Source organism: Geotrypetes seraphini, chromosome 3 (genome assembly GCF_902459505.1).
Source record: "Geotrypetes seraphini chromosome 3, aGeoSer1.1, whole genome shotgun sequence".
Lineage (NCBI taxonomy): Eukaryota > Metazoa > Chordata > Amphibia > Gymnophiona > Dermophiidae > Geotrypetes > Geotrypetes seraphini.
Window position 1 is genome coordinate 108,627,610 of NC_047086.1, and position 13,072 is coordinate 108,640,681.

At 38.4% G+C, this 13,072-nt stretch overlaps 1 protein-coding gene across 3 annotated transcripts in view; it reads right to left on the minus strand.

Annotated features, from left to right (window-relative positions):
• Nucleotides 1-4,277: 4,277 nt before the first annotated feature.
• ATAD2B (ATPase family AAA domain containing 2B) overlaps nucleotides 4,278-13,072 on the minus strand; it is a 528,611-nt gene continuing 519,816 nt past the window's right edge. For all 3 annotated transcript variants that reach the window (XM_033936345.1, XM_033936343.1, XM_033936342.1), the window contains one exon: nucleotides 4,278-7,676. In XM_033936345.1, coding sequence (XP_033792236.1) covers nucleotides 7,635-7,676 — 42 coding nt within the window. In that variant the 3' untranslated portion in view covers nucleotides 4,278-7,634. The remainder of the gene's footprint in view (nucleotides 7,677-13,072) is intronic.

Sequence of the window (13,072 nt, forward strand, 5' to 3'; positions counted from 1 at the left end):
GACGTTTTTCAAAACCCCCCAAGATTTGCTTACTCAAGAGGGTGGAACCTTAAACAGTATCTCACCAAGGCTCAATACCACTCTGAGGCACCTGACACTAGTTCAATAGGTTTTCATTCCCCATGTACAGCCTGTTCTGTCTGTCCCTATAGCGTGAAATTATCTGACATGACTATCCCTGAATGGGTGAAGAATCGCAAATCCTTAAAAATGACTAATTGCAATTCCAAGGGGGTAGTTTATGTCATTGAATGTCCATATCATCTGCTTTATGTAGGGCATACCATGAGGAGCGTTCGGGTCAGAATAGAGGAACACATTAGCAGAATAGGTAGGGAAGTTATGGAAGCACCCCTTACTCATCACTGGATTGAAGCTGAACATCCCATTTCTTCCATACGTTTTTCTATTCTGGATGTTGCAACTCTCCCTAGAGGGGGTGACCTTAAAACCAGATTACATTCTGGATATACACTCTAGGTTCTCTGACTCCTCGGGGTCTGAACAACGAAATAGAGTGGCAAGCCTTTTTGTAAATAATATTGTTCCTTTTATGTGCAAACAGAACAGGATAGTCAGTCAGTGTAGGTTTTTCTGTTGGTAGTGGCGTTTTTGTTTGATTTTTGACTCTTTCCTTCATCTCATTAAGCGGGACAGTTCCAGTGTAATTTTTTGCGCGTTGACGTCATCACCCTATTTTTGGCGCGAACACAGCCCTTTAAATTGTTCTCTTGGTGTTCAGTCGCCATTTGTACACCGGGAAGAAATCGGATTTTGCATACCTTTAGAAAATTATAATTCTTATTCAGTGGTGAGTACTCCCATCTAGGTAGAACCATGCACAAGCTTTTATTGTGTGAAGTGAGCTTTTAAGAAATGTTACACACATATATTTTGCATAGTTATTAAGCATGTTTATATATATTTTTTTGGTTTCAGAGTCTGTACCTCCAGTCTAACTTTAATTGTTGTGTCGGTTCCCTGACGCAGATTCGAAACGTGGCACGTCGGAACCAGCTATTTTTTCAAAGATAAGTGCAAAATTTCTTTGATTTTTGCTATTGCTATTAAGAACCAAGCATAGCTTTAGCAGCTAGCAACACAACAGTCTAGTATTTAAATTTGGATATATCAATTATGTACTGAACACTGCAATGATTGGTGGGTGAGGCGGAACACTATGCCTTCATATCTCTGAGCAGAGTTCTTTGTACAAGATTGTGCACAAAGATTTATGATTAAATCTTTATGAAGTGAACTTTTCAAGCAGTGAACTTTTCAAGCAGTGACTTTTTCTTTTTTCAAATTGTTTCCTTTAGTCACTCTACGGCATTTAGTGGTTGAGTTTGTTACCCCCTCCAGTATTTTTTTAGGGAACATATCTAGGCACACACATAAAACAAGGTTTGGCCCCTTTAAGTGCTTCCTTGCTTAGGCTGCTGGCTAAGCAGGGGAAGAGCACTACAGACCAGAGCTGGTTCCCTCCCCCTTGTAGAGCTGGGCAAGCACAAAGGCAACTTGAAGCCTGTGAGCCTCAATTGGAGGCAGGCAAAGGATGCAGACATACTTGTGAAGCTCCTGCTTCAGCTGAGCCTGAGGATATAATCATGCAGGATTTGCTACTGAATGTTGAGGAGCCTATGGAGATTCTGAATTTTCTTGAGCCACAGTCTAATGCATGGAAGTGAGTTGATGATTTTCTGGTTTAAAAAGGAACTCTTTTGTGCTACGGGTTTGTTTGTTTTTTTAAAGGCTTTTCTTGAATTTTGGTTGAAAAACTGAGTATTTGCCTGTGATAGAGACTGTGAACATTATAGAAGTCAGTGAAGCTAACTGACTGGGTGTGGCTCATGGCCATGCCAGGTTTTTTTTGGAAGAAAGTTTTTGTTTGCCTGCTGTAAAAGTGTTTTTTTTTTTTTCTTTGTATGTTGGGGTAGAGCACAACATGGCTGCCAAGGGAAAGGATTAAGGACAAGGGCTGAGCCAGTACATGTTGAAAGCTGGCTATTGAACTGTTTTTGGAAGTTTGTTTAGGCAGTTACAGCACCCAGGAGACTAGAGGGAATTGGGGAGAATTCACCAGCCATCTTCTGGTGAGGGAAAGTGGGCAGCATTTTGACTAGTGCTGGATAAAAAGGTGAATTTGTTGATTCTCCCTCCTGCAGTACTCTTGAGCTGAAGGTCAGCTGCATAGTGATTTTTGGTATAGTTGAGGAAAAAGCCATAAAGAAATGTTTTGAAGCCCTACAATTTTCTGCTTTGTTTGGACTATTTTGGAGAACTGTTTGTTTCTTTTCCTTCTGTGAAGAGGCTGATATTGGAGTTGAGTGTGTGTTGAAGCCTCACTGCTATGAGAGGGAAACTTTAAGGCTGAAGTATGCAGCCTGGAGGCCCAGCTAGGCCAGAGTTCTGGGTTCATTTTTGAAAAGCCATTCTAAACACATTTTTGTTGAAAGTTTTTGGAGCATAGTTTGTTTCCTTGGAGCACAGTATGGAATAAATTTTTTTTTTCTTTTCCCGATACTTACCATTGTATACTGTGTGATTTATACAAAACAATTTTAGAGAAATTCATTTATGCAGGTTCTTCCTCCATCTTGGGGAAACACACCGAGCCTATAGCAAGTGGTGTGTGCAGGACCCTGCCGTTGTCCAAGGGATGGCTATGCTACAGTGTCAAAAGTCTTATATGCCAATCTAATCATATTTTGTTTTTCAAATATTTAGCATTGACTAGCTGGTCAAGAAATCTATCTGTTTTCATGAAGAAAATGTCTTTAGTTTCTGAAAGTACTAGTACACCTATTGCATCATAAAATGCTTGTGAATCTTTGAGTTAAGCATCACAACCTGAATCAATTTGAATCAATTTTTATCAATCAGATCCAGAGGGGTTTTAAATAATTCTTGGGACATTTTAGATTTTGTTTTCTTGCTACAGGGAACGTGAAATAAGGTTTTGCAAGCTGCTTATAGAATTATTGGCTCCTTTTACTAAGCTGTTAGCGTTTTTAGCACATGCTAAACCCGCGCTATGCGGCTAGAACTAATTCCAGCTCAATGCTGGCGTTAGTGTCTAGCACACGTGGCAATTTAGCGCGTGCTATTCCATGCGTTAATGCCCTAACGCAGCTTAGTAAAAGGAGCCCTATATGTATATTTTGGATGTATTATATTTTTAATTGTATGATTTATTTATGTAATATAGTGCTGTTTTAGTTTTTATAATTTTATTGTTTATTATCTATACTTCTTGGATGAAGTTCCTATATGTGTAGTGCTGTAACTGCATCTTTAGATGATTAAAGATATATCTATCTGCTCAATGTTATTTATTCTCCTATAGCAGACAGACTCTGGCCATCTTCCACATAAAATTTGGATATGTAAAGTCTGCTAGAAGTAACTTGCAAAGAATGTAAGGATAGTTCTGTTGACACTACACTGACCAGCTAATTTCTATCATGCATTGGTCTGGCTAGATGTACTATTGTCAAATGTTCCTCCCATGATGAGAAATGCCTAGATGGCACATAGGCGATAGCCTTCTTTTTATGTGGTTTGGAAAACTTGTGGTAATGAAGGTTTCCCTTAATGTTTCTAATGGGAACTGGTCATGGAGAACCTCCAGGACTGGCCTTACCTGTTTCTTTATAAGAGAGTCTTGGCACATCAACATTTTTCTTTTCTAACAAATTAATTTGTCATGCTTTTCCTAGGGAACATAACTGCATCTACAATTCTTGAGGGCTGCCCAGAAGAATAATAATATTCTGCCTCTGGGATACGAACCAGGGAATCTGACTCAATTATTGTTCTTTCTGAAATGGAGTGTCAACCACATGTTTTTTGGCACTGACAATGTCCACATATCTCAGATGTGCGGAATGTGACTTGTGTGCTAAATCCTTCAGCACCAATATCTTCATTTCAACAACAATAGAAAAAAATAAGAGCTAAGTCAACTGCACGGACAAAATTAGATTGAGCAAACTAATATGGTGACAGATGCTCATAATCAGGAAAGCCTTCTAGGGTTTTTTGATCTCTGAAAGAGCTGTCAGCACTGTTGAAAAAAATCACCCAGTTGTGCAGTTGATTCACCTTTGTTGACAGAAAACAGAATTTGTATTATGAATATACTTTTTGAATATACATATCTGAAAATGCTGCAGAATATTTTTCTCTTCCCTTTTGCACACGAATGCTTCTTTTCTTTTCACAGTTTTTCTTGTAGTCTATTTGAATACAATGGAACTTTACAAGACATATTGCCATATATTTTCCTTTCATCTTTATTCAAGTATTTCACAGCAGTTATATTACAAAATTACAGTAAAATAATTCCAGAAGTCCAAAAAATTAAATAACTTACTTGAAGACTAATGTAAATGAAGTCAAAATGCAAAACATCAACTGTAGCACAATTTTGAATGAAACTACAGAATTCAAAATATAATCATAGTTGATTGATGAGGCCTACTTAAATTGTAAAGTAGACATATGAATAAAAGCAAAGAGTATAAAACGTAAAAACAAATAAAACAAAGATGTACAAAATACAAATAATGCAAACACAAGCCCAACAAATTCCAGCTTATTTTGTGATTATACAAATGTGATGAAGTTCAGCTACATGACCTGTCATTCATTATTTCTCTTGTGATGACACAGAATATCCATCAACAATCAGAAATGGGAAGACAGGTTAGTTATTTAAAAAAAAAAAAAAGGCAACACACAATAAACCTATAAACATTAGCATGAGAAACTCAAGTAACAATTTAAAGGATGCACAGAAAACGTGGTCACATGTGAGATTTAAGCTTGCAAATAGAATTATCTGCACAGTTGAGAACTTGAGCCTTAGAGCAGGCCCTTTATATTAACTATAATCCCACAGATAAGTTAGTCTGTCTGTACCACCACAGTGACCTGGAGTGCAAGGTCACATTAAAATAGAACACAATGAGTACTTTTTTTTGCAGGAGCTATACAAATCATACAATATATAAAGCAAGTGAAGTTTAAAATCTGCCTGGAAATACTTTCCACTGCTTTAAGCCCTAGAACAGGTAACCAGTAAAACAAAAATACATACAAAGACAAATAGGGCTTATTGTTTTCTGGCTAGAAGGACGAGCTCCCAAAGAGACGTGATGAACTTAGCAATCCATTAGCAGAAATCTGAATGCTAAAAACTGCCCCTCCCAATATTGTCACTCTTACCTGCCCCTTTTAATTTGATGTACTGAAATAATTAAAGATTTTACAAAACTTATAAAATCATAGTTCTCTGAGCCATAAGCATTTTGAAGGCAAGCAAAAACAAACATCACTTGTTATAATCACTTATTGTTACTAACTTAAATGTCTAATTCATACAAATTTAATCTGTTAAAAATGTATCCCACTTTACCTTTTGTAAGTACTGTTACTACTGTTAATGCTGTAAAAAAAGTCTGTGAATAGATGAAACTGGAATAATTTAAAGAGGAAAAGAAAAATGGCAGCAACCTGAAAGCCACAAAAAAGAACAAACCCCCTTTTATAAGAAACTTGCTACAAAAAATCAGTTTTGTTTTTATTTCATCAAATTGTGAAAGTCTGTATCAAGTTTGATCAATATAAAATTTATCAAGGTAATATATTGGACAGTAAAAGATCTCAGGTAGGTATGACAGTAATAAATATTAAAGAAAATGGATGAAAACTCCCACTAATGAAATAATAGATATGAGAACCTTTTGTGTGTATTTTTTTTGTTACATTTTCAATCCCATCTTTCCCAGCTACAAAATACAGTGCACTTTTACATGGGTTGCACTAAATGGCCAATAGCAACAAAAAAGACTAACATTTTCTATCTGGTTGTTAAGAAAACAAATGGCATTTGAAGAAGAATTTATTCGTATAAAGGATAATTTTGGCTTACTGCAGTAGTCCAAGTTGAAAATTTTATTTTATTTTTTTGCACTTGCAGTGGTATACTGTTATGTGTAGATATGGAGACATGTACCTTAGCTTCAGCATGTAAAAAGGTGATTACAGTACTCCGTAAACACTGTTGGTAACTGAAACATGAAAAGCTGAGGTAGCTCAGTATCTCTGCAGTTGTCTATGGAGATCTTCAACAAAAAATACAAAATGTGTTGCATATTTTGGGAAGATATATGTGCAGCTAACTAAAGGTTGTAGCGAACAGTAAATGAAAAATTGTTATCCCTATACTGTACATATATGATTTTTTTTTCACTTCTACTCATCTGCCACAAAGAATTTATTCACTAGTTCTTTCTCATCCACCAGGCAAATCTGGGATTCCTTGCAATTGTCTACACAGTGTCTTTAAACTTTTGTTTCACAATTCAGATTCAGAGAACAAGCCATAAATAAGACCTGCTAATTGCCATACAAAACCAGAAAAAAGTCTTTACACCTCCCAGTCTCTGACAACACTGGTATATACAGACTGATGCACAGTCCATACGAACTATTATAAACAACGAAAACCGCATTAGCTTTCTCTTGTTCCTCCTATCCTATCATCATTCTGCCTGCTCTCTCCAAAGAAATAGAACTACAGAGAACTACTCCAAGAGAAACAAAGCATGGAGACTCCCTTGGCAGCTCACTTATTTTTGTAATTACAATGTGCACAACAAATACTGAACATATACCACCATCCACCAAAAGAACAAACTCAAGACTAATTTTCTTTTCTTTGCAGTCAGCAACATGGGGGGTAAAAAGCCTGCTGTGCAACACATTCTAAGAAAAGAAAGAATGCAGAGAATGATGGAATTTAACCATTTGGTAGAAGCATGTAAGTTGCTGCAACTAATTGAGTTTTCAAAATGTCAGCTGATCTCTGCCAACACTACCAATGTTAAACCAAAACTAGAGTTACCACTCATCAGTGCCAAGGGATATATAAAATAAAAAACAATCATATATTATTTCTTAGCCTGCATTTGATACAAATCTAGTTTCTTGAAAAGCCTTCTCTTTTGCAGTTGAATAAAAAGGCACATTAATGGCAGTTCCAGAGAGCCTCATCCTCAAGTGCCATCCAGCCTCCCCAGCTTCCTATTAATAAGCTTATCATTACCAGCTTTCATGTTTCCTTCTACTACCAAGAGAATATGAACATTCAGCACCTATCCCTTCTTCCCTGAATAAAAACAAAACAAAAAATTAAATAAAAAAAATTAAACAGTTGCCCGTTATTAAGGAAACAGTACTTGGCTAAAACCTTCTTGCTTTCTTGATCCACTTGTGTTTTTTAAACTGTTCTTTAAACTGTTCCTTGAAGTTTGCCATTTTGCACAACATAACTAGTGCATGAGCAGAAATAAGCACAGTTTTTCTGTTAGCACCAAAAATCTCCAAGCTGTGGTGTTGTAATCTTCCTCCTCACAAAATACAACGTTGTCTAAAATTGTTTGGTTCTAGTAGGCTGGTTGGTTTCAGGTACCTGAGACAATAGCACCAAATTCAATAGAGAGCAGATTAGGGAGAGCACTTAAGACCAAGGCTCTGCAAGTACTTGGTGCAATTAGAAATATAATGGCTCAGAAGACTGCTCTTGCATGAACAGTATTGAGAGAATAAACGCGCTCATCTTGAAGAATTCACAGGAATGTTTGAAACATACAAATTGTTCTTTCCATCTCCTAAAAAACATAAGCACATAATTAAATGTAATACTTTTTGCTTAAAATTATCTGCTACACTTCAAGACTAGTCTAAAATTGCATGTTATTATTCTATAAGGGTCAAATGTAAGATTTTTAGTTATTCTGAAAATTGTATTGTTTTGAAGCAGTTCTTCAAAGCATCAGAAAACAAGTATAGCACACTCATAAAACAGCATGAGTCTTAATTCTTCTACAGATCAGAATATGTGTACGATAATACTGGTAAAAACTTATAGTATCTTGCTGTTTATGTTGGTGCTGCATTTACTCAAGAGACAAGCAGTGTAACAACATAAATAAATTCTGTTTTAAATATCTCTACTCTGTGCACCATATTAACCTAAAGAAGAAAATTTGAAACAAACAAAAGACTTAAAACATTACTGTTCAAGCACACTTTTCGCAAACTATGATTAGAACAAAATGTGGCAATGAAACACTCAGATCACTAATGGAGGTCAAGTTCTTGCATTAGCAACTCCAGTCCCCAAGCTTCTTCCTGTCAACAGCTGACTTACCAGGAAAAAAAATCTGGCTTCTGAGTCATTAGATTGATGCATTTCAGAGTCCCTATTTTGAGCTCTAGGCATGTGCCTTAATCCTGACCTGATTATATTACAGATGTAATATTTTAACTCATGCAAATACCTACAAACATCAATATTTGACAGAACTTATTTTAATTTAGTGTGTTTTTACACTGTCATTCAAAATTAGTTTACAAAACAAGGAAAAAGTAATGGGACGATTAGCAGCCAGTCATTCAAAACTTGTAACGTAAAACACAGGCATAACTTAAATTAAACAGAAGAAAAAGGAGGGTAAGGCATGGTAAGGGATGAATAGCATAGCAATAAATTATCTGGAAGATTATACATTAAGGCCCCGATTCTATATATGTCACCTAAAATATCAGTGCTAACTAGTGAAACGCTATGGGGTTCATAATAAAAAAAAACCCAAAAATGTCTAAAAAGTGTCCTAAATGGCTACTTGGACAATCAAAAAGCCTGATCATCCAAGTACCCATAATCAAAGCTGGTTTTAGACGTATCTAAAACCAGCTTAGGCCTTTCCCCTGCCACTAAACGCACAGAGAGAAAAGAGGCGTGTTTAGAGGAGGGGAAAGGGCAGGCGGTGGGCGGGAGGTGGGCCGACCTACACCTAGGCGTGCAGCAGGTATAACCAAAATCTTAGGCAGGTTGCCTAGTCGGCACTTATATGTTTTTGACTTAGACAAAGTCAAAACAGGTCTAAGTGCCGAAAAAGGGGCCGCTGAGCTGATCATGGCTGCTGCGATCAGTTCAGCGGCCCCAGCAACCTGCCTACCCCCTACAGTAATGATCGCGGCAGGAGAGATGCCTCATCTCCTCTACCGCGATGCCATCACTCCTCTACCCGAACTGCTGCAACCCGCGGCAGGAGAGAATCCAGCTTTTAGGCGAAGGACTGGCTCCTCCTTCACCTAAAAGCCCTTGTGTTGGGTTAGGCATTTTTTTGGTTCATTATGGGGTATAAGTGTAGACGTAGTGGTGGTCTGGGCGTTTAAACAGCTGAATGTAGAGGCAGGCCATAATTTTAAAAAAAAACCCTCCATTTGGACGTTTTTTTTGATTATGGACATTTTCCCTGCTTTTACTTTCAACGTTTAAGGACTTAGGCCAAAAGGGGACTTAGACGTTTTTTTTTTATTATGCCCCTCTAAGTGTGATTCTATAAAAGTTAGGCACACTGCATTGAATTGCACTTATGACGTTTAAGTAGCCTTAGGCATCACTAGGTGTCCTAACTTTTAGATGCACCATATTTATGCCAGGGTTTTCTTGGCTTAAATGCATGCAACTAAGTTCGGCACACAACGGTGCTTAAATCAAAAACAAGCACCTAAGTCAAAAACATGCCTACTCATCTACTCACTTTTTATGTGCTTTGGAGTAGGTGCCTATTTTTTACAGAATCATGTTTTTAAGTTAGGTGCCTAATTTTCAATTAAGTCCAATTAATGGCAGTTATGAATGTTAAGTGCCAATTAAGCCTACTATTCAATTAAGTTAGGTACCTATTGTCAGCATAGCTATTGCTACCAATCAGTATTTTCAGTTGGCATAACTAATGTCAGCAAAGGCCTATGGGAAATTATATCAATCTGACTCTGGGATGTTGATGCAGATAGATCACAGGCAGACTGTTTCAAACAGCCCTAAAAGACGGTTTCAAATAGCCCTGATTAAATCATGATTACAAACCAACTTGTAGCTAAAAGGTGTTAATGTGTTAATATCTGAGGAGGATGCTTAGGACAATGGGTCCAGGTGCACAGATAACTAAAGTTAATCAGAAACTATTGTCAGAAACATATTGGAAATCATATATGACTGCAGCCTATTCTTTTCCTGTCTAGCATGTTTAAGTTCTATTAAAGCTCAATAGATTCTGTATTTTAGAATAAGTTTCCAAAACTATAAAAGCCCCCTCGTAGCATCACCCTCCTCTCTTGGCTCTGGTCTCTCTTGTCTATCCTGTTAGCTTGGGGCATCACCCTCCCCACCCCCCTTTTTCTCTCTTTCTTTGGCTCTCCCTGGAACTTCACGCTTCTCTGTCTCTTTTTATCTCTGGACTCTGTAAGGCAGGGAAACTGCTTTGCTCTCTCCTTAATTGTAATGCTTTTCTGTAAGACTATTTCTATAATATATTCTTTATGCCATCACCTCTGGCTGTGCTTCTTATTTGAGTCTACTTCCTGGTAAATCTTCGGTGAGGTGAACTGAACCTGGGACCTGGCTCTCATGAAACCCCTACAACCTCACCTAGTGGGGGACCTGACACTACAATCCTTACACCTATATTGGCTAGGTGCACTATAGGCGCCTAACTTTAGGTGGACTTTATAGAATTTCTCCCTTACTGAACACATAAGGACAAGTAGGAGAGGGCAAAAAACCCCCAATGGAAGTGCTTCTGAAGTCAATAAGAACAATGAAAAGCTTGCTGCAACAGTTATGTTTTAAGAGTAACTTTGAATTTTTTCTCTAAAAGCCTTGAGATGGCACTCAAATGAAACAGAGTTCCACAAGGAAGAAGTGACACAACAAAAAGCAGTTGAACCAGAAGTATCCAGGTGGAATTTTTGAGAGGTTACCAGAAGAATGAAAGGGACAAGAGGAAGTATATGAAAGGGGCCCGGAAAAAGATAAAAGAAAAACCTATATAAAGTGCTCTATGTGTAAGTTATAAAATTTTGAACTAGATTTTAAAACAAAATGCAACAAGTGTTGTGAAAATAATAAGGGTGTCTCATGGTCAAAACAAGAGGCAACATAAAGAGGCAACATATATATCTGGGTGACATCATCTGCAACCAAATATATTTCACCAAGAATATTTAGTGAATAGCTTTACTGATTGACTTGGTTCTACATTGATAGTGCAGGTGAATTTCTTTACAGCTCAACTTGGCACTATCTGGGTAGCATCGAGAGTGTTCCCGAGACAGAGATAATTTAGGACAGAAAAAGAAGCTATCCTAACTCAGTGTTCTCCCTAGGGCCTTTTAGCCGGGCGGTCCGCCCGGGTAATTTAGATGACCGCCCGGCTATCATCTGCTCTGAATTCTGCTACTGCCGCCGGTGCTGCTCAACACAACACACACAAAAGAAAAATGGCTTGGAGATTTCACGCCTTAGCCCATAGCGAACTTATGCTCCGGGGCTCTAACGTGCTTCCCTTCTCTTCCCTCCGAAACCGGAAGTTATGTCCGGGGTAGGGGGGGAAGAGAAGAGAAGGGAAGCTGGCACGCACATGTTAGAGCCCTGAAGCATGCATTCGCTACGGGCTAAGGCGGGAGACAGATCAGTGAAGCTTACAATTTGCTCTTCTTGCTGCTGGGTCCTGCATACTTTCTGTTTCCGCGAAGGCAGGACCTGGCAGTATTTCCCCAATAGGTCGATCGCGATCTTGGGCCGATCAGCCTTTCTCTCCCCGACACCAGAATTGACGTCGGGGAGAGGAATGCTGGTCGGCCCGAAGCAGGGAGAGCTTGGAGCGGCGGCGGATTTGGGGCCTGTTATCCAATGGTGGCGGCTTGGGGGCCTGTTCCCTGATGGCAGCGGCAGTGGCTTGGGGGAGGGCACGGAGAAAGAAAGAAAGAGGGCAGGCAGGGAGACAGAAGGAAAGAAGAGAAACAGAAAAAAAGAAAGGGGGCATGAAGAGAGAAAGGGAGGCATGGAGAAAGAAAGGGTAGGGAGAGAGGAAGAAAAAGTTGGGGGAGGGAATGAGGTCTGGAGGAGAGGAAGCATACAGGCTGAAAGAAGGGAAGAAAGACTGAATGCACAGTCAGAAGAAGAAAGTGCAACCAGAGACTCATGAAATCACCAGACAACAAGGTAGGAAAAATTATTTTATTTTAAATTTAGTGATCAAAATGTGTCTGAATTTATATCTGCAGTCTATATTTTACACTATGGTCCCCTTTTACTAAACTGCAATAGAGGTTTTTAGTGCAGGGAGCCTATGAGCGTCGAGAGCAACGCTGGGCATTCAGCGCAGCTCCTTGCACTAAAAACAGCTATCGTGGTTTAGTGAAAAGGGAGGGGGTATATTTGTCTATTTTTGTATGATTGTTACTGAGGTGACAGTGCATAGAGTCATCTGCTTTGACCTCTTTGAAAAAACCCCGGAATAGGAATGATAATTAACATTTTCTATGTGTACAGTGTGCTTTGTGTTTTTTTTTTTTTTAATTTTATTGTTGGTAGATCATTTTGACTTGGTCATTTTAAAAGTAGCTCGCAAGCCCTTAGTTTTATCAAGTGGTGCAGTGAGGGGCCAGCACTTTACATCTTAACTCCTCATGTACAGCACAGTTATTTATTCTATGCAGCTCTGGCACTAACAGTACTACGCGTGCCTTATGCTACTTTCACTACCACTTGCAGTCAGGTTTGGCATTTTATCATGGTTTTGGTTTTTTATTTAGTTTTTCACCAGTATTTTCATTTATTTATTAAAGCAGCCTTTTTTAACAGTCCGATGCCCTTCCCCTATCAGTGTGCATCCAATCCACTGCCAACACTTTTTTGGCGCCTCTTTCAACAGACCAAATATCATAGCCCCACTATCGCGTGTTCACATTTATTCTGCGTACGAGTTTATCTCATCAGTGCAGAGACCTTTTCGGTAAGTCCATTTTACTCTCCCTTTTTTACTTTCCCGAGTGCTGTGGTTTTATACTTTGGTTTTAATAGAAGCTCATTTGAACAATAATTTAGATCTTTCCCAGGTTTCACTTTTCATCTACCTGGTCGGCTTTTCTTTGAGCTACTATAGGCTTATGTTTTCAAGATACACTGTATTATCAACTGTTCATTTCCCAT